Source organism: Juglans regia, chromosome 10 (genome assembly GCF_001411555.2).
Source record: "Juglans regia cultivar Chandler chromosome 10, Walnut 2.0, whole genome shotgun sequence".
In the NCBI taxonomy this organism is placed as follows: Eukaryota; Viridiplantae; Streptophyta; class Magnoliopsida; order Fagales; family Juglandaceae; genus Juglans; species Juglans regia.
In genome coordinates, this window is record NC_049910.1 from 10,473,593 (window position 1) to 10,496,539 (window position 22,947).

General features: G+C 32.8%; 2 protein-coding genes across 2 annotated transcripts; both read right to left on the reverse strand.

The window, feature by feature from the left end:
• Positions 1–345: 345 nt before the first annotated feature.
• LOC109001723 (linamarin synthase 2-like) lies at positions 346–3,798 on the reverse strand. The gene is made up of 2 exons (XM_018979130.2): positions 3,150–3,798; positions 346–1,341 (listed from the first exon to the last, which is right to left on the reverse strand). The coding sequence occupies exons 1-2, from the start codon at positions 3,649–3,651 to the stop codon at positions 413–415; spliced, it is 1,431 nt and encodes a 476-aa protein (XP_018834675.2). The 5' UTR covers positions 3,652–3,798; the 3' UTR covers positions 346–412.
• Positions 3,799–14,909: 11,111 nt separating this feature from the next.
• On the reverse strand, positions 14,910–16,796 carry LOC109021321 (linamarin synthase 1-like). Its single transcript, XM_019003934.2, has 2 exons — positions 16,250–16,796; positions 14,910–16,029 (listed from the first exon to the last, which is right to left on the reverse strand). Exons 1-2 carry the CDS (start codon positions 16,761–16,763, stop codon positions 15,095–15,097), a joined length of 1,449 nt encoding a protein of 482 aa, XP_018859479.2. The 5' UTR covers positions 16,764–16,796; the 3' UTR covers positions 14,910–15,094.
• Positions 16,797–22,947: the final 6,151 nt, after the last annotated feature.

Below are 22,947 nucleotides of genomic sequence, written 5' to 3' on the forward strand. Positions count from 1 at the left end.
TCCATTTAATTATTTAGAACTGAAGTAATTTCTTTTCGCTTGTTTTCCTCTCTCTCTCTCTCTCTCTCTCATCTTCACTCTTCTTTCGGTTGTTCTTATTCTTCCATATAAGAATATACAAAGAGTAATTGAAAACAATCCAAGAATTAAACATTAATATAATCGAATCCGAAAAATAAACATGTCCATTAATTACTGATGGGTAGATGTGATCGATATATCAAGTTGGATATATATATATATATATATATATATATGTCAAGTGATTTGTACAATATTTATTAAGTATTTAATGATAAAAAAAATCAACACGGTTGTGTTTGGACAACCAAACGAAGCAATGCTCCATGCGGAAATTTTTTTCGGATAATAGCCAAACTTGGATTGTTATACGTTCAGCCTTCAAAATTGGCTAATGGAGAGCCTCCTTAATCAACCTTTCAAAGTTCGTATAAGATGAACCTCCGATATCAGCAGCTTCCTCTGCTTTCTTCTTCCATTCTACTGCCTTTCGCCTCATCGCCTTTCCCTTCTCCCCTCCCATCATTTCCTTAACTAGTGCTTCAACCTCAACTCGTTTTACATCCATATTGACCTCCATGCCAATCCCCCACCTGGTGCAAGCGTATCGGCAATTCGTTTGCTGTTCCGCAAAAAATGGCCAGCAAATAACAGGTACACCACCACAAACACTTTCCAACATAGAATTCCACCCACAATGCGATAGGAAAGCGCCAACTGCTGGGTGTGCTAGAACTTGGCCTTGGGGGCACCAGCTTGCTATCAATCCCCTGTCCTTCGTCTCCTCAAAGAATTCTTCAGGCAAAATCACCGAGTCTCCCATCACTAAATCAGGCCTAACAATCCACAAAAATGAGTGCTTGCTATTTGCAAGCCCCCAAGCAAATTCCTTCAGATGTTGTTCAGTCATGACTGTCATGCTGCCATAATTTACGTAAATGACTGAGTTGGGTTCTCTTTGGTCGAGCCATTGGAGGCATTTTGAGTCTTCTTTCCATAAGCTTAAACTTAGAGATTTGAGTTTGCTGTCAGGAATATGCCAGTTGATGAGTAAGGGAAGCGGGCCTAGGGTGTAAATGTTGCCAGGGAATTTGGCCGAAATTGCTTCGAGTACTTCATATTCAAACTCATCAAATGTGTTGAAAATGATCGCTGCAGAATTCAAGCAATTTTGTGCTTCTGATCCCAGAAAGTCGAAAAAGATATCCTTAGTGTCGGTGACTCTGATGAAGCTAGGGAGATCCTTGAGCCTGATGTTTTTCATGCCCGGGATCCAGTTGATTGGTGTGTCGAGCGTGCCATCATCTTGGAAGCTTTCGTCTGCATGCAAGACATGAAAGACAGATTTCTAAGGTCCCGATTAGATAAGCAGTTTGACTCGTCTCATCTCATTATATCACATCTTATCTCAACATTTAAATATAATTCTGACAAAAATATTTTTTAATTTCTATCTCATACATTTTCATCTAATTATTACTAAAGATCTATTTAAAGATCACTTGAAGTAACAAATCAATATTGTAATTGCTAAAAATCGATTAAATAATCAAAAAGCCAATATTGTTTTACAAATCATCATAGAAGTACAAATAAATGATAAAAATTAAGGAAAAAAAAAACTCATTATTGAATCTAAGACTAAATGGTGTAACCTCTATATATAGATAGGAATAGCCATGGAATATATGTTGCTTTTACTCTTAATTGTTAACTCAATGCTAGCTGCATAGATGTTAACAAAATCTAATCAAAATAAATTAGCTAGTAGAAGACTTAAACGGGAAAATGTCAACAAATAGGAAAAATGAGGTCTTAAATATATCAAGTAGCTTATAAAAATAGACCGAAAAATTTTCTTGTCTATTATGAGATGTGAAAAAAAAAACAATTAATGTGAAACTGTGAGATTTTATTAATTAATGACCAAAAAATAGGTATAAGTATGAAAACATTATTGAGAAAATAAAAGAGATTTGGAAAAATAAGTACTAAGTAGGATTTTTGAGAATTTTTGAGGGGTCAAATTGTCTTTATATATATATATTAAGACATCTTGAAAAAGTATGTATTAAAGATAGCGTTTTGAAGAATTTTGGGCCCCTGATTGTACATCTTAGGTTTCGTTTGAATGTTGAGTTGAGTTAAGATGAATTGAATTCTTTATGAATAGTAGTGAGTTGAGATAGTGGAGTGAGTTTTGTGAGACCCACCTAAGATAAGTTTAGATGTATCTTGATGTTAAGATAAATTTAGATGTAGTTATAAGAAATTAAAAAAGGTTGTGAGTCGCATATATAAAAAGGTGTTGAATTTAAAAGGTTATGAGTCCTACGTATAAAAATGTTTTGAGTTAAGATGAATTTAGTGATTTGAGAGTTGGGTGTTTGGATGTTAGACTCGCTTAAAATTAGACTGAACTGAATTGATCTCTGTTTAGTCCAAGTTCCAAACGGGGCCTGATCTCGTTTGTTTTCGAGGATGAGATGAGATTAATTGATATTAAAGTTAAAAGTTGAATAAAATATTGTTAGAATATAATTTTTTAATATTATTGTTGTTTTGGGATTTGAAAAACTTGAATTGTTTATTTTATTTTGTGTAGAAATTTAAAAAAATTGTAATGATTAAATGAGATGAGATAAGATGAATTGAGAGGAGTTGTGAAAACAAAAAAAGCCTACTGCATGCTCACTACAAGAAAACTGTTTATTTGTGGCCATTTAATTTCAACGAAATGACTATTTACAGCTAAAATAAGTCTATTTTTATTACAAATAATCTTTTCACAGCAATTAAATGACCACAAAAGTCCATTTTTCTTGTAGTGGCTATTTATGCTCTATAATATCGTAAGGATTAAGAAGACATTTTTTTCCTTTTTATTATATTTTAATAATCTTCATTATTTTGAAAAAGCTAATAGAAACGAAAGAGATCGCTCCATCTAATATAAATTGTCTAATCTAATCAGTTGATTACAAATATTTGAAGAAGAGAGCCCTTGACAAATTAAGGTCGTGATAAAAATCTTGTTTGTTTTATTATTAATAATCTTATCATGATGTCGGCCTCCATGCCAACTTCATGACCGTGAAAGGTTTGAAAAACAAAAATAGTGAAAGTACCTTTGAAAGGAAGGATGCCTCTGTTGATGAGTTCAGAGAAGTTCAGATATCCCATAAAGCCACAAGCCGAGGCAGTCCAGAATCGTACCTCTGGGATGCCCAATTCTTCTGCAACTCTACTTCCAAAACCCATCATCCCATCCGATACTATGCAACTAACAGGAGGCCGAGCAGAGTTGAGCCTAATTACCAGCTCTTTAAAGGGGACCGCGCAGTTCTTTCTTGTGGACCCACACAGTGCACGGGCATCTTGAGTTGCATCAAGGTCGGACGGTGGCATCCCGTCCGGGATTGTTTCGAACTGGAAATCCGGCAGGCCCTTCACGTGGTCGGGTCCTTTGGACCGGATTAAACGCGTGTGGTTGAACTCAGTGTTGACAAAGGTTATGTGGAAACCCTTGGAGTGTAGGAGCTTGGCTAAGTTCATCATGGGGATCACATGCCCTTGTGTGGGGAAAGGGACACATACTGCATGGGGCTTCTTCGCTCCCACTGAATCCATCTTTAGCTACCCAATTGAGCGTCTTGGAGGTCTAAGCTTTGCGCCTTTTATAGAAAAAATGCTTCGGTATTAGCCGTTCGATGGAGTCAAAGTACTGTCTCATAAACTGTTAAGAGGGGTAAGCTGAGAGATTATTTATCAAACATGACAAGTGACAACTGACCAATGCTAAGCATTCCAGTTTGATTATATTGACAAAATCAAAGAGAGGAATAATTTGTTAAAAAGATTCTGATAAGGAAGATAAAGAGGTAATCAAATTTTAATGATCATTATGCCTGTACGTAATTTCATTTTCAATATATTGTGATCAATGCATATATATATATATATATATACACAAACACACTAGTAAAGTGCATGTATGTCCAGATGATAAAAATAAGAAAAAATAAAAATAGTAAGAAATAGTAAATGGAAAGGTGAGAAATGAAATTTAAAGAAAAATTGAATAAAACGTAATAAAAAGTAAAAAAAATAAAGTAAACAAATAAAGATAAATAGTAAGAAATACTAACGTGCACTGTGAGATGTCGCACATGGGGACCCACCCAACATAAAAGTAGAAACTTTTGTTCTCTTTTTCTAGAGTGGAAAAGGTCAAAAGTCTATAGGATTCTGTTCTCATTTTTCTCCAAAATTTATTTCCTTCTCTGCACCGACCACCCCCATTATTCTCCGAGAACTCTCTCTCCTGACATTCATCTTCGAATATTGGTATTGGACTTATAAAATGAGTCTAATCTTTAAAATTTAATGAATTTAATTTCAAAATTATTACATTAAAGTCACCATACTTCAAAATCTAAAATTATGAGCTGCAATATATCTTATTTTATCTTTAAATTTAAAGAATTACTATTCATCGCTATCAATATTATTTTATTAACAAAATCATATATTTCCCCCCGTATTCTCGTTGCTTTCTCTTCTTTTCTCTTCCTCCGCCTTTCTTCCTCTCCCAAGTTCGTAATAGTCCAAAATTCACAAATCTTCTTTCTCTTCCTCTCCCTTTTTTCCCAATTCCCATATTCCCTTTCTTCCTCTCCGTTTCCTCTCTCTTTTTTTTTGCCAAGCTATCCATTCCCTTTGCCGTGAGTTACTAGTTCATCTTCCTTTGACAAAATTAAACCTTCATTAATTGTTGAAGAATCAAACCTCTGGTACATATGGTCCTGATCGATTTCAACTATCGAAGCCATCTCGATTGTCGTTGAAAACGGCCTCAGTGGCAGTGAGGTAGCGAATGCAGCGTTGTTATGCCCCATGAAATAAACTAAGAAATTCACAAGGAGAATCGTCACGTACACCATTAGAGGGAGAGTATGAGAAAATATTGTTGAAATAGCCACACAAACGAAGGTGCATCTCTCTCTGAACCCGAGCAAGAATCCCATGTAGGTCTCGGTTTTCCTGTTGGGTGTTTCAGGTCCTGTAGGTCTTTGTTTCATTTGTTATCTATGACAGTCATAGATTTCATCAAAACCCAGTTTGAGAAACTTGATATCTTGGTATATATGATTCAAAGCTGATTTCTTTATCTATTTTTTCATTCTTCCTGAACATCACGAAATTTGTTAAGTATCCTTCATGACAAGGTTGGATAGTTAGTTGAATTTTTATTTCTTGTAGGAACTCGTTAGCTTCTTTTTCTTAGTTATTATTGTCATTATTATTATTATTATTTTGCTTTTTTCTTCTCGTGTGAACTTTTTTCTTGGGGGAAAATTTTGCATTTTATACTTGAATGATCTCTATTTTTCAATTTGTATCCCAAATGATAAAGCTTGATAACTAACAGCCTAAACTACCAACTTCTAGTAATTTGTTATATTAATTAATATATGATTAATGTAATTGTAAAATATGAAAAATAAATAAATTAAAAATATTATTATTAAAAAAATAATATATATTATTATTTTAATAAATTTAATAATTAATTCAATGTAGGTGATGGTTAGGAAGGTTTTAGACTTGTGAAAAATATGTAATTTTTATCAAATTTTGAAGATAACTTTGATGAAGGCAATGTCAATACTCTTCGAGATTCTTCTTCCCATTCTTTATCTTTTTCATTTTCTCTCGTCTCCGTCTCCTACCCTCACCATCACACTACAGACAGCCACCTCACTTCTTCATCTCTTTCATATCTCTCTCTCTCTCACTCACAGAAGCTCTTTGTTTCATCTCCATGTTTTTCTATTTTTTTTTTTTAACTTTTTCGTTTATATGTAATTTTTTTATAAATCATTTTATTTTTGTGGTTTTTCACTTTTGTTTGTTTTTTCTTCGAAGGTTTATTCTTCAGATCTAGAAAAATTGTGATTTTTATTTTTTTTCCTGCATATTGGTTTTCTATCCACGTATTAGGAGTTTTTTTACATCTACAGATGTATTATATATTTAGATTTTTTTTATTTTGTTGCTGAGTTGGAATTTTTATTTTATTTTCTAACAAAATGTTGTGTTATAATCCCAGCGTTCCAGAGTTTTCTTCACCTTCTCTTTGTTTCTCTGCTTCTCCATATCTTTAATCTCTGTTTCTCTCTGTGTTTCTTGATTTATTTGATTTTTTTTGCGAATCCTTGCAAATCTGAAGCTTTATTTATCAGATCTGAAGGTTTCTTTTTATTTTCTTGTTCTTCTTTCTCTATATTAAGATTTTGTTCTTCCTTTTTTGGATAAATTATTTTTTTGTGAGTCTTTACAGATCCGAATGTTTATTTTCAGATCTACAGAAGTTGTAATTTTTTGTTCTTTTTGTATATTGTTTTTGGTCCTCATATTAAGGGTTTTTTTAGATGTACACATTCATTATATATTCCGATGTTATTGTTTATTTCTTTACTAAGTTGGAATTTTTTTTTTCCTCACAAGATGTTCTCTGCCATAAGCCCAACGTTCTTAATTCTTCTTCACCCCCTCTCTTTCTCTACTTCTCCATCTCTTTAATCTCTCTCTCTCTCTCTCTCTCTCTCTGTCTGTGTTTCTTGATTTGTTAGAATTTTTTTTTTATGAATCCTTACAAATCTAAAGGTTTATTTTTCAGATCTGGAGGTTTTTTTATTCTCCTGTTCTTCTTTTTGTATATTCAGATTTTGTTATCTTTCTTTTGGATAAATTTTTGTTGTTGCGAGTCCTCACAGATCCGAAGGTTTATTTTTAGATCTAGAAAAATTGGCAAATATTTTTTCTTTCTGTATGTTGGTTTTTTTCCTCGTATTAACGTTTTTTACTGAGTTCAAAGTTCTTATTCAATCTGCTTGATTTTTTTTTGTTATTTTGTTTTATCTATTTTTTTCAATGAGTAAATAAATTATACTATTTTTTTCCTTCTTCGATTTTCAGTATAATTTTCTTATTCATCTGATTTTTTTTTTTTTTTTTAACATATTGTTTATGTTAGCAGTTTGCACGTGCTAATGTAATATGGGCCAAGCGAAATAGAAGTCGAAGATGGAAGAGGGAGCAACGACAGTGCACACCAAGTGTTTGATAAAAAGACATGAACCTCGGTTTCCTCCATCCCTTCCCGAGTGAATTTCATTTGCTCTATTCTTTCTCTAAAATTAAAAATAGAAATGTAAAAGGACTGAAACAATAGTCAGCAAAGGCAAAATAAAAGGAAATAGAATGAAATTTTGGAATAGGGACAAAATTAGAAATGAAAAAGTTAGACGAAATTATTGTTCATCTAACATTCGCGTTTATATATATAGTAGATATATACACACTTCAAGACTATTATGATAGAGTCTACTAAAGCCTTGTTTAGATACTGATGAGATGATAAATCTATAAGTAGTAATCATGAGATGGACTGTGAAATAGTAGTGAAATAATTTGAATCAAGATTTTTATTGAGTTTTAGGAATTGAGAGGAAAAAAATTGAATAAAAATATTATAAAGTTAAAATATCATTATAATATAATTTTTTTTTTTAGATTTGAAAAAATTGAATTATTTTTTGTGTTTTATATGGAAGTTTGGAAAAATTGTAATGATTAAATAAAAAATTATAAAAGAGAAATTGAAAAGTGTTTATATTGTAAAATGTTGAATGCAATTGCCTTACGTATACATCTTGCAAACGTCTACTGATGTGTAAAAAATAAAATGCACCGTTTCGTTTAAAAACCAAAACCACGCCGCACTTCCCCTCAGTTTCCCTTTCCTCAATTCCCTCACTCTCTGCATTTCTTCCGCACGCAGAAATTGACTCCCACACTGAGTCAAAAACGATTCCACCGCGGCCTCAAGTTCGTCTCCCACATAAGCGATTCCCTCTCTCTCTCTCTCTCTCTCTCTCTCTCTTCTTCGATCCCCAAATTAGATTTGTGGTAATGGCAGTCATTTCTATGTGGGTGTTTATATTTTTCCCAACGTTTGGTCTAAAGTGCATTGTGTTCTCTCTAATTTCACTACATTTCAAGATTACGCCAATCAAATGTATGGATGTGGGAATTTATTGTTGTTGTTGTTGGGTTTGGGAATTAATCGTTGGTGGAAAAGAAAGGAGTTGAAGCAGTTCGAGAGACCTAGTCCACTGGATCTTGAAGGATTTGGGTGCTAGTATTTGCTTTTTGATCTATAAATACAAGTGTGGGGAAATAGCTAGAGTAAAAGTCAACAATTTACTTGAAAAAGTAAAAGAAATATAAACAACAGTAGAACCGTAGAAGAATGAACTAAAAGAAATTCCTTAGCCAAACCGAGGAAGAGAAAAGAAAAAGGAAAAAAAGTAGAGCTTTTTTGGATTATTCTCGAATGCTTAAGCAGACTATATATTCTTTTCAGCGATAGAGGGAGTGAGTGATCTCTTCTGCTAGTTAAGCTGCAGTTGCCGAATGAACATGGAAGTAAAGACCAAAGAGAGCATAAAAGACCAGAGAGAAAGGAGACCCACGAAGGCCAAGACGAGACCCATGATGTTACATGTCATGGTCTTGTCCTTGTTTTTGCAAGACCAAGAACATTTTACAAAATGCTGAACAAATTGAGACCCCTCCCTTTCGAAGACGAAGAGTTCGGTACTTGTTTGTAACTTTTTTTTTTTCAAATGCCTTTTTTCTTCTACTTTCGCCTATTTTCTCTCTCTCTCTTTTTTTTTAAGTGACAGGCTGACTCCCTCATTGTTGCAACTACCGACTATATGTGGAAGAGCTGATTTAAGTACTGTTTAAATATTGAGATTGTTATGTTTAGACGTTGAATTGAGTTGAGTTGAGATAATAAAATATTGTTAAAATATTATTTTTTAATATTATTATTATTTTTAGATTTGAAAAAATTGAATCATTTATCATATTTTGTGTTAAAATTTAAAAAAATTATAATAATGAGTTGAGATGAATTGATGAACCAAACGATGTAAACGAAACCATTCTAGAGATTTCTAACATTTAATGAACACCTGTCATTTCATTTTCTATATATTGTACATGGCATGTATATCTATTCTATGAACAGTAATGTGTATTCCGATGGCGTGTTACGGAGATGTTTGGATTCGCAACTTATCTCAGTTCATTTCAACTCATTTCAACTCATCTCACTACTATTCAGCAACTTTAACTCACAAATCTTATTACTATTTACAATCTATCTTAACTCATTTCAAATCATTTTCAAATACAAACGTGTCTGCTGCAAAATTGTTAGTTGAGTGTGTACGCGGTACGAAATAATAGCAAAAAGTAGACCACAGCATGCATGCATACAATTTCAATTACTAATGTTAATTTGTACGAGTGGACCACAACCTGAAATATTGTCAGGACCACGTGGTTCATGCACTAACGTTAATTTGTCAGGACCACGTGAATTTGGTTATCAAATTCATCTCAATTCATCTTAATTCATCATTACAACTTTTTTAAATCTCAATATAAAATATAATAAACAATTCAATTTTTTCAAATCCTAAAATAATAATAATATTAAAAAATAATATTCTAACAATATTTTATCATCTCAACTCAACTCAACTCAACTCATTTCAACATCCAAACACAACCGTTTCAAATTTCAATTATTTATTTTGTCTAATGATTTGATGACATTTGTGATTTGATACTCTGGTTGCAACGGAAACTTGCACGGCCAGCATAGATATATATCTATTTTATCATGAGTAATACTACACAATTTTTTTAATTTTTATAATTTTAAAAATTTTTTAATTTTATTTTTTAAATTTATTCTTTTTAAATTAAAATTTTTTTAATTTTATTTTTTTAATTTATTCTTTTTAAATTAATTCAATAATATTGTCAAGACCACGTGGTTCATATACTAATGTTTGTATGAAAACTCGACGCTTTTGATGTTTCAAATTTCAATTATTTATTTTGTCTAATGATTTGATGACATTTGTAATTTGATACTCGGTTGCAACCGAAACTTGCATGCCAGCATAGATATATATCTATTTTATTAAAATAAGTGACTATCTAATTGTGAATAATAATTTTTATTATTTTTTCGTTAATTTTTCTTATTTTTCAGTTAAGTCTGTTAAGTCCTATTTTACTAAAATGCCATTAAAATTCTTGATCATTTGACGTGTAAATCCTTCGTAGAACTTAATGAATGATCCTGTTTTATCAAAAAGCTGTTAAAACCCTTGATTATTTGACGTGCAGCTCTCTTGTTAAATTTAATAAAAGATCATGTTTTACCAAAGGTCTTTAAGATCCTTGACCATTTGACATGTAGCTCCCTTGTAGAATTTAATAAATGATCATATTTTACCAAAAGGTCCTTAAGATCCTTAATCATCTGACGTGTAGCTCACTTGTAAAATTTGATGAAGGATTATGTTTAACCAAAATACCCTTAATAGCCACGTAGCGCACATGAATTGACGTCTCTTTTTTGTGTCCATTTTTGTTCTGACAGTGTACTCATTTTCCTTTCTTTTTGTTTCAATTTTTTTAAATAAAAAAAAATTAAAATGACTTTACTCTTTAGAACAAAAACGCTTTAGAGCATTCTCATTGTAAAATTCAACTTCAAGTAAATTTAACTAATAAAATACATAAAACACTCAATATATAATATTAATTATTAATTTAATTAGAATATAATTATTATTAATATTAATATTGAATATTATTAATTTGATTAGAATATAATTATTATTAATATTTTAATTAGTATAACTATAAAATGTGATAAAAATAAAAATTAAAAAAATTATTAAATTGATAATATTTTATTATTATATAGAGAGTAAATAGATAATTCAATATGGATGCGGACCAATGCTCATAATTTGCTGAAATTTTATTTTTTTTAATCTTTATTTTTTGTCTTTCCTTAACCTTGTATTTTTTTTTCAGACAAATAAGTTACTGATTTTTTTACATTTTTTTTATTTAAATTATTATGTCAGGTACACCTTAGGACTAACAAACTTGGCGCCGTTCCCTAGTGTGTATGTGTGTATATATATATATGAAAAATCTAATTGTAAGCAATTCTGCGTACTAATACGCGCACACATTCAATATGATTGGTCAGAAAGTAGATTTTATTGAAAACAATGCTAATTTAAATTTAGAATATGAAAGCAATAACATTAGTATGCAGATTGGTATGCAAATTTGCTTGTAAATAGCAAAACTCTATATATATATATATACACATATATATCTGGCGTGCTTCGTATTCTTGATTTCAATCACTATTTAATTTTCTGAAAAACTTATTTATAATCCTATTTCATTTGTTAATATATTTAACATGACATTATTAATTTGAAAATTAAATACATTAATCAATCTAAAAAGGTACATATATATATATATATATATTTTTGGATAAGAAAAAGGTGTAGATATTTAAAGTAACATAACCCTTAATTTTACTGTGTTATTATATATTACTACAAAAAAAATGGCCTATTATGGCAATTTGGTTTTTGCCATAATAGAAATCACTGCAAATAAGTTGTATTGCGGCGATTCGTATGTTGCCGTGGTCAACCCATCGCAATAACGAGGAAAAGTAAATCCTGAACAATATCCAAACTTTATATGGCGATTATAGGATCTTTTGTGACGGTTATTTTGCCGGAAATACCAGATCCTTCTCGCGACGACGAATATCTATTGGTAATAAATTTCTATTGCAGCGATATTAGATATCCGCCACTATAAACAATCAACTTAATCAGAAGATCCATTGACATTTCCTCTCTCTCTTCTGCTAACCCCTACCTCCTCTTAGATTTCCCACACCAAAATCGAACACAACTTGGTTCGATCGAGTGGCTTGAACGACTCTCTGCATGTTAATATTATCTGTAAGTCTCTCTCTCGCCTTTTGATCAATTTTGGCTTTTGAAAACAAGCGAATCTGTGGTTTTTTTCGCCACAAATAAACATGCATTTTGTTGGGTGCGGCGGTTCCCATTTTCCGACAGAAGAAGTAAGTTTCTATATGTAACTCAAAGCTAGCGAGTTACTAGCTGAAATCGTATCTATGAAGGTATTTTTTTCCCTTTCAAAATTAGTTAATTAATCAAATTAGCGGTTTATTTTACCCTTCATTTCTGGATAATCATTAAGTACTTAATAATACGTACGCATAAACAATCGAGAAGTTTTTGTAACCTCACAAAATGGGATCGGTATTGCATGTATGTTATTGGACGTGGCTAGCTATTTCAGACGGTGTGATTTATTGATTGCCAATTATATTTCTTTGAAACTAAGTTTAATATATGTCGTAACCCCATATATAAGATATTCAATTTTATTTCGAGGGGCCATATGGTGCCCCTAATCTTTGCTCTACATCTATCATTGTTTACGTACTTTTCTGCTAATTAATCATGTCTGGTTTGGTTGAACTTATGCAAGTGAAGAGCTTTTGTGAACAAGATTGACAATAATCCACGGAATCATTGTCTTGCTGCTAATTGGGCCAATGTGATGTATTTTATTCAATTATTGAAGTTATTTTATAACATAACTCTACGGATATCTAGTTTCAAATATATTATTACGAACATGTACTTTGACGAACTCTTGGAGCTTTATGACCACTTGTACTAAAACTGTGGGATTGTTGAATGTTACGGCTATGAGGATGAAATCCAAATATAATAAATATTGAGAGATGTTGAGAAGATAAATAGATTATTATTTGTGGCTACGATCCTCGACTCTCGATATAAGTTGGTTCTTGTAGAATTTTAGACTAGGAACGTCCTCGGTGATGAGAAGTCTGATCAATTTGTTAGAAAGTTGAAATGTGATATTAACGACTTATATAGCTATTACAACAGTAGTGATCAGTCTTCAACCGAAAGTGGCAACTCCTCATGTCTAACCAATTCGACATCTTCCTTAGATGACACACATGTATAGAATTCATCTACTTAGATGCGACGATATCATCAAATCCGTGCATCAAGGAATATTATGCAAAGTAGTTTGAGGTTGAGTGTTATTTTATGGAAGATGTCGAGGCACATAGTGCTTTAAACATATGGTTTCTAAACAATAAATAATTTTTTGATAGTAGAACTTATTATTTAAGTTATCAACTATAAGCCATAAACCTATAATCTATATTTCTCACTGCAATTCTAAACATACACTTTGTTAGCGATAGAACATTAAGTTACATTAACGAAATTCAAAACTTGATTTTATTTTATTTCTTTTAGAGCTCTCGTTTGGTGTATGTCTTAATTATGTAAACACTAGTGAAATAATTTAAATGAAGATATTTTATTAGATTTTGAAAAATAAGAAAGAAAAATTTGATAAAGTTAAAAACTTATCTAAATATAATTTTTATTTTTAAGTATGAAAAGTTGTATTGAGTTTTGAGCTCTTCTACTCATCATCCCTATATCACACACCATATATACTTAATTTTTTATTTTTTATTTTTTGTTTTTATTCTTGCTAATTAAACTGAAGGAATTATTCTACATATCATCTATATACCACATATTTGATAAAAAAAAATAAAAACAAAACAATCATATGTGAATTATGGTATATGGATAATGAGTAGAATTTTTCTTAATTTAATATTTTGTTTTGGTGTTTGTAAAAATTGTATTAATTTTTATGTTTTGATAATAATTAGATAAAACGTTAAAAATTAAAAATTATTTTATATTCAAATAATGTTTGAAAATAAAATTAATAAGATAAGTGAAGTTATCTCTCGCAACAGACTACAGTCCTAGTTGCAGCGCAATTGTGGTACGTGTCAGATTCGACTAATAAGGACTTATCACACGAGGATCGAGTAATAGTGCATAAGGGTCCATGCAAGTGTAGAATCCAATAGTATCAAAGTGTCTTACTAATTGTTCGTGATCATGTTGTTATCAGAGATCTAATCTTATCAAGTCATGTAGATCCTATCCCTCTAGTCTTATAGCCCAATACTTAGCTTCTCTTTCTTTTCTCTCTCTCTCCCTGTTTTCACTCTTCTTTTGGTTCTTATTCACTAAAAATGAAAGTAAAGAAAAAGTAATTGAATATTACTTGAAAACAATTCAAGAATTACACAACATAATTGCATCTAAAAAATAATAAAAATCAATTATCGATAGATAACTGCTATTGATGGATTAGTAGGGCTGTAATTAGTCTGGTCTAGTACGGTCTTAAATTTTTTGGTCCAGCCCGAAAATTTCAATCCACTCATTTTTAGGACTGATTATCGATATCAACCGGACTAGACTGTTAGCTATCGGTCTGAATTCGATCAAGCCAATGTAAAATGGGTCAAATATACAAAAAATTCAAAATCACTTCTAATGTGTATTTTCAGCCCATCTAGCCCACAATGTTTACACTTTTAAATATCAACTATTTATCTTTATTTACATATTTTGTACTTGAAAATAGCCTAAAGAAGTTGGAAGAATTATCAATATTATCCATATCAATACATAGAGAATTAGCAATCAACATAATAAAGTTAAAAAAATAGAGAAAATAATATTAAAAAATGCAATATCATCCTAACTCGAAATACATAAAGTCAATGGTAATAAATTAGATGAAAATTATATAATAAACTTATATAACTACTATATAAAATAATAAATAGATATAATATTTAAAAAACTAATTATATCATTTGGTACCTCGGGCCCGTTCGAAAAGAACCACACCTTAGGAAAGGCCCAAAAATTGAAATTCTAAAATTATATGAATTGGATCATTTCGATCCGGTCCGGCCCAATTGAATATTTCCATCCGAACCGGTAAACTTACACCCCTCCGGGTAGAGAAAGAACAAGTTTTGCAATATTTATTTATTATCTAATGACATTCATAAACTCCACAGTAATAGCAACAAATAATATAGAAACCACTTCACGAGTCCATCCCTCCCACTCGACCCGATGGATCTTTATGACAATAGCTCAACTTTTATTGTTCTACCCTTCACTTACCATTAATGACTAGTGGAGAGCCTATTAATCAACCTTTCAAAATTCTTGTAAGATGAGCCTCCGATCTCAGCAGCTTCCTCTGCTTTCTTCTTCCATTCTACTGCCTTTTGCCTCAACGCCTTTCCCTTATCCCCAGCCATCATTTCCTTAACGAGTGCTTCGATCTCATCACGTTTAACATCGTTGTTGACCTCCATGCCAATCCCCCAACTAGTGCAAGCGTATCGACAATTGGTTTGCTGCTCTGCAAAAAATGGCCAGCAAATAACAGGCACACCACCACAAACACTTTCCAAAGTGGAATTCCACCCGCAGTGTGTTAGGAAAACGCCCACAGATGGGTGTGCCAGAACTTGGCCTTGGGGGCACCAGTTTGCTATCAATCCCCTGTCCTTTATCTCCTCAAAGAATTCTTCAGGCAAAATTGCCGAGTCAGCTCCCATCACTACATCAGGCCTAACAATCCACAAAAATGAGTGCTTACTATTTGCAAGCCCCCATGCAAACTCCTTCAGATGTTGTTCGGTCATAACAGTCACACTGCCATAATTCACGTACACAACTGAATTGGGTTCTCTTTTGTCGAGCCATTGGAGGCATTCCGAGTCTTCTTTCCATAAGCTTGTACTTAGAGACTTTAGTTGGCCATCAGGGACATGCCGACTTAGCAGCGATAGCGGGCCTATGTTGTATATATTGCGAGGGAATCTGGCCGAAATTTCCTGGAGTACTTCATATTCAAACTCATCAAATGTGTTGAAGATAATCGCGGAAGAATTCAAGCAATTTTGAGCTTCTGACCCCAAAAAGTCGAACGCGATATCCTTAGTGTCGGTGACTCTCATAAAGCTAGGGAGGTCCTTGAGCCTGATGTTTTTCATGCCTGGGATCCAGTCGATTGGTGTGTCAAGCTTTCCATCATGCATGAAGCTTTTGTCTGCAATACATGGAAGAGATCTCGATATAAATTGATAAAACTAATTAATTGATTACAATTCAGTCACTTCTTTATGGAGGCTTCTCTTTCCTTCAGTTATGATTCTAGCCAAATGTGCTAATAAATATGACTTCTTTTTATTATTATTATTATTATTAATCTTATGACAGCCTCTAGCACCATGCAAGAAGCTTTGAAATAATAAAAATAATCCAAGCACCTTTGAAAGGAACATAGCCTCTTTTGATGAGTTCAGTGAAGGACAGATATCCCAGGAAGCCACAAGCCGAGGCAGTCCAGAATTGTACCTCCGGGATGCCTAATTCTTTAGCAGCTTTACTTGCAAAACCCATAATCCCATCTGATATTATGCGACTAACAGGAGGCACTTCAGATTCATGTACAGAATTGAGCTTAAGCACTAGTTCTTTAAAGGGTGCCAAGCAGTTCTTTCTAGTGGAATCACTAAGGGCTAGGACATCTTGGGTTGCATCACGGTCCGAAGGTGGCAACCCGTCCGGTATGGTTTCGAAGCGGAAATCTGGCAGGCCCTTGACGTGATCTGCTCCTCTGGACCGGATTAAGCGCTTGTGGTTGAACTCAGTGTTGACAAAGGTTATGTGAAAACCCTTGAAGTGTAGGAGCTTGGCCAATTGCATCATGGGGTTCACATGGCCTTGTGTTGGGTATGGAACACATACTGCATGTGGTTTCTTTACTCCTACTGAACCCATCTTTACAACAGCCTGCAGCCAATTGAGCTTATATATTGGTGGAATCAGAGTTCAAAGATGATGATATGTAGCTTATCTTAGTTTGCTCCTTTTATACAGAAATAAATGCTTTGGTATAAGCCGTTAGATGGAATAAAGATATCCCTGATTCAACAACAGCAATTCTTGCTCAAGCTAAGCATTCGTTCATAGCTCGCCAAGACTAGTTGCGCTTGCTTTCATTTTGAGTCTTTAATTCCCGCATCCCTCTCTACTTACCCTCCGCTTGACTTAATCTATCCCTCCCCAACAACCCCGGACTTTTATTGTGATTAGGGATAGGCTTACAATCTATTCACAATTTATAGACAATTTTAAATATAATAATATTTTTTTATTAAATTTAAACCGATCAAATCAAAAGTAAAAGTCAAAATAAAAGTTAAAGTAATATTATTAGATAGTTGTAAATAAGTTGTTATTAGGGGTGAATTAAAAGGCCGCAAATTCGACCTGGCCTGACTACCGACCCGACCCGACCCGACCCGTTTGTGCGCTGAAATGGAAACAGAATATTCATTACCCGAATTAGTATAAAACGCAGTCCTTGTTTCCTTTCACCGAATCACATTTGAGACTCTCAGCCCTCCTCTCATTTCTTCCAATTGACACTCATTCTCTCCCTCGCAAAGTCACAAGTTCGTAGCAGCCACTTTCCTCCTCGCAGCCTCACTCTCTCCCTCGCGGCTCACTCTCTGCATCGCAGCTGACTCTTGTAGCTCTCACTCTCTCTGTCGCAACTCAGAATCATGGTTAGTGGGTTTGTCATTTGGTTATTAGAACAAAATATTGCCGTTTGGTTTGGATCTAGGACTCGAAATCAGAGTTTTTCTTCTTTGCTTGATTTTGGATGATGCTTTGTCGGTTGGTTATTCATGGGTGTTCTTTGCTCTCCTGTACTTCTTCTCTTTCTCAACCATATTTTCTGGCCAAATCTCGGCGCATTTTCCTATTTTAACCAGCTTCTTAATCAGGGTCTCAACTGTGACGTTTCCTGTCACCCTAACTTTGTGCTGCTGTGAATCAAAGGTTGTGGAAAAAACACATGCAAAATACTAAAGAAAGTACAATAAAGGCTTTGTAATAAAAGAAAACCCCGAAAACGAGTGTATAGAGTTGAATCTCCCAGATTATATTTTTGTAACATTGTTTGGATGACTTGAAAATCGAACGAAAGAACAATGAAACTTAAAGGTAATGTTTTCTGTTCTGGGCTTCACAAAGAGAATCCCGAAAATGAGTGTATAGAGTAGTATCTCCCAGATTATATGTTTATAACATTGTTTGGATGTCTAGAAAATCAAAAGAAAGAACAACTAAACTTAAAGGTAATGTTTTTTATTCTGGGTCGGAATACCCGTTTTTCCGTTTGTCAGGTCGGGTAGGGTAATCGGTTAACATTGTAACCGAATAAACGTAACGGTTCTTATCGGGTCGGGCTGGATGAACAATCCTGGTTGTTATATTGTCGTAAGTCTATCATTTCTCTTTTATTATTCCTTAGATGAGTTAGATTAGAGATGCAACAAAAATAAATGCATTTATGGAACATGACAAATGACAACTAATATTAAGGAGTTCTCAATCTACCATTTTGCGGTTGTTCTCACAGTGACATAATTTCACAGGAACTTAAGCTTAAACATGTATATATATATATATATATATATATATATATATTAATGTGATTAATGCATATTCAAAAGTATTCCGGTGGAGTGTACCAAAGGGAAAGAGCTTATGCCACATACATATAAATTAAAAAATTTTAATTTTTTCATCTAATCATTACAACTTTTTCAAACTTTCAAAAAAACACAAAAAATAATTTTACATTTTCAAATCCCAAAACAAAAATTATATTAAAAAATTATATTTTAACCCACTTTTAACTTTATAATTTCTTTATTTAACTTTTTTTCTCTCATTTTCCAAAATCTCGTAAAATTCTAAACTCAGATCATTTCACTACTATATACAAATTATCTCATTATTATTCACATATTTATAATATTATCTTATCTCATATGTGTAATCAAACGAGTCAGCCTGTTTTAGCTCGTTTATATTTTATTTCAAAATTAAAATTTTATTATTGGTAATTTGTTGTATTGGTACTTCTCAGTATGTTTATATATTTTTTATTAGGATTGTAATTTTAGACCTATGATCATAGCTGTTATTGTAAGGTTTGTAATATTGGTTTTATTATATGTCAAAATTTGAATATTATTGTTATTTTTTGTAAGTAGGTAGTCTTTTTTTTAAGATATTGTGGCTACTAATAAATAAGGATTTTAACTTTGATGTGAAATTATTTTAATAAGGTCAAATGGGTTATGTGTGTTAGTTCAATCAATTTACATGAAACGGATTTAAATGAGTCGTGTTGTATTAGCCTATTTATAATTAATTATTAGGGTCAAAACGGGTGACACGACACGATCCGTTATCTAAATGGATTGGGTTAGAATTTGAAAGTTTAACACGTTTACTTAACGGGTTGGGTTCAGATTGACCTATATAATCAAATATTCATGACTTGAGACGACATAAATACTATTCGACCCCAAAACACGATATGCTTCCCCTAAATACCATGTTTAATACATTGAACTTGATATATATATTTATATATATATATATATATATATCTCCATTTGTCACTGCTAAATTACTCTTAGCTCTACGACCAATTCATCCCTTTGCTTTATCACTATATCTCTCAGTCACTCTAAGCTTCCTATGAGATTTGGAACTATATTTTGAATTTTCCATTTTTAAAATCTGTATTAACTACTTATGTTCTAGCGTGAAATGTAGACTATTTTTGTTGTTTGGAGTTGTCACAAAGATATGTGACAACTATCTTTTGAAAACTTTTATTCATCATTCATACATCACATACCACACATAATTTTTTTTTTCCTTAGCAAATAGGTTAGGTAGGGATGATGAGTAGAAGAATTCAATTAGTTTAGTAGAAATAAAAAAAAAACAAAAAAACAAAAAACAAATATAGTGTGTAGTGTGTGAGATGATGAGTAGCAAAACTTATTTCCTCTTCTGAAAAAAGCTATAACCGATAAATAATCATAATCCTAGAATAATCAAAAGTGTGCAAGAATAAAAAACAAGAAAAAAAAATAGAGAGAGAGAGAGAGAGAGGAAAAGGATATCAGGTAGGGGTGGACAGTGGGAGCCTGCCTCGTAGGGAGAATACTCAGCAGAGGGGAGGGGGGGGGGGGCACTCCGCCTCCCTTATATATAAAAATTTAAATTTAAATGTTTATAGAAATATTTATTAAATAAGTATATTGTGTATATATATATATATATATATAATTTGTTGAAAACTTGAAGTTGTACTCAAGTTACTAGATTGACTTGGCCTCTTGTGCCAATTACCTTTATATTGGAGACCAAAATAATACAATAGTCACGCAATAGTTACCACGCCACGCACCATGCGGGTATCACCCTAATATCAGGGAAAATGAGATGGAACACATTTGCAGATAATATTAAATGCACAAGCGAGGGTAAAAAAAAGTTGCCATTTGATTGATATGTATGCATTAGAAACTTCCATCCATGGAATGTTCCAAGCAACTAGGGCCGTAAATGAACCAAGTTTCTTCGATAGCCTATTCGATACTCGCCCGGTTAAACTCGAATTGTGAAAAACATACTCGCCCATAAAAGCAGATACCCGCTCGATTAGTAAATGATACTTATCCAATTAAACTCGACTCGATTAAGACTCATTAAGGCTCGCTTGTTAATGCCCGAATCGACTCGATTAAAGCTAATCCATATATTGATAAATATATACATACATCTACGTATATACATATATATATTAGCTAATAATATAAGCATAGCACTTTTATAATTAAATATATGATATGTAATCTAATTTTGTTCTTTTAATAAAGAGTTAGGGTCATCGGTCCAAGAGTGACCCCTCCCCAAATTTATTAATAACCCTCATTTATAGCAGAGGAAAATCGTGGTTACAAATCAAGCATATGGGGTACAAACGAAAACCCAGCATGCAGAAAAAAACCAAGCCAGAATAACTAAAATAACCATGGAAAAAACAAAGTAAAAACCACAAACACCCGAAACTAACTAAAATGAAATGAAGGCAACCTGGAGTAGTCCATGCGGATAAGACCACGCAACACTCGGGGAGTCTCCAGCAATTGAGAGACAACTAAATCATTACCAGAAGCCCCATGTTTGGCTAACCAATCTGTAACTTTATTTCCCTCACGAAAAACATGATGAAGCGAGCAAGTCATGGAGGTCATAATGTCCATAATTTCCTCCCAGAAATCCTCCAGGTACCACACCCCACATCTTTTGCTCCTCCACTAGGAGATAACAGTCATAGAATCAAGTTTAATATCCACATAATTGAGAGATAAGGATTTACAAATTTGGAGTCCATGAAGAAGAGCTAAAAATTATGGCCGATTATTAGAACATGTACTAATGAAAGAGGAAAAAGCATGAATTAGCATTCATGCTTACCATGATTAGTTCTAATAATCCCACCTATACCTGAGGCACCGGGATTATCCAAACTACTGCCATCTGTGTTAAGCTTAACCCATCCCGCCGAAGGTCGTTGCCAAGCAATAACATTGCAATGCCGAATTGGGGGAAGAACGGGCTGGACATGCAAACTTTCCAGTACCTGCAAATCAAAACTAGAAATGAGAGAACTAGCATGCGTATCTCAACAAATAAGACTAATCCACCATCGAACAGAGTGAATAATGTCAGAGGTAGATTCAAAGCGACACTCCATACGGGCCAAACAGCACCTCCACCAAATTCTCCAAGTGATAATCACCGGAAGAATTCCAAAAATAATGCCAACTTGAGATGCTAGAGTCGCTCGGTGAAACCAAATCTTCACTGTGTCTTTCCAATTTCGGCCTATTGTAATCTAATTTCTTATGCCTATATATTGAATATGTTTCATAGTTAGTTGATAAGATTTAATAATTTTATATAGTAGTATGTAAGAATCATTTCTGATATCATATTATGTGTATGTATTAATAATTTATGTAGGCATATAATATATTGTCATTATAGATAAATATCAACCAGTTACTTATTAATTATTTATAAATTTTTAAAATTTTATAATTCAATAAAGGTTCTACTTGTTAGTTGTACAAATTCAAAATCATATTTTTTTTATTTATCTAATTTATCTAATTATTAAATCTTATTTAAAAAAAATAAAAAATAAACAACTTGAGCCGAGCTCCTTTTTGGGTCAAGCTCGGCTTAGGAATTTATCTTACCTAGTCGAGTCAAGCTCAACAAGCCATTTTTTTTGTTAAGCCAAACTCGACAAGTTAAAGATCACTTGCTTGGTTGTAACGCCCCGCAACCACGAGGGTCCGGAGAGTTAACTCATATAACTTGATAACCAACTCCAAGAAATCCTAATGTATTTCTAAATCCAAGAATTTATACTTCCAAAACTTCAAATCAACGTAAATACTTCAAATTAATAATCATCACACATATCAAGTCCCCAATCCAACAACTCAAATAAAAATATCAACTCTTCTTCAAGTCCCAAATAACAAACTAGAATAAAATAAAATTCACATAATTCTCCATAAACCGTCTAAATCCATAGAAATCAACTTAATAAGTAAATAACATCCAACAGCAGTACTAATACCGCGAGATCCCCAATATCTATTCACAGATAATCTTGTCCGCAACCTCTAATACTAATCCTCAGCTGAACCATCAATGTCATCTGAAAAGATTATGAAGATTAAGGGGTGAGTTATCAACAACTCAACAAGTAGAGAGCATATACTATCATGTAAACAGGAGCATTTATAACGTTCGGTATGCAAGCAAAATATTTACTTTCAGAAATGCATAAATAAAACTTGGTACAAAAACGTTAGAGCGAAATTTCCAGAAAGACAAACTTATTTCCAAAAAGAAAATCCATTGGCATATCCAAACTGAAACATTAAAGTCATATCATCGCTTAGCATCACACCAGGACAAATACCTTGTTTAACCCCCGTGGTAGGTTTATAAACCACTATTATACCCGTGGCTGGGCCGTATATCATGTTTCACCTCCGTGGTA

Bases quoted from the DNA above. Each gene is read 5' to 3' on its own strand.
- LOC109001723 (XM_018979130.2), bottom strand. From the start codon at position 3,651: ATGGATTCAGTGGGAGCGAAGAAGCCCCATGCAGTATGTGTCCCTTTC. The intron at 1,342-3,149 runs GTACTTTCACTA...TCTTGCATGCAG, and splicing joins AGGCATCCTTCCTTTCAAAG to ACGAAAGCTTCCAAGATGAT.
- LOC109021321 (XM_019003934.2), bottom strand. From the start codon at position 16,763: ATGGGTTCAGTAGGAGTAAAGAAACCACATGCAGTATGTGTTCCATAC. The intron at 16,030-16,249 runs GTGCTTGGATTA...CATGTATTGCAG, and splicing joins AGGCTATGTTCCTTTCAAAG to ACAAAAGCTTCATGCATGAT.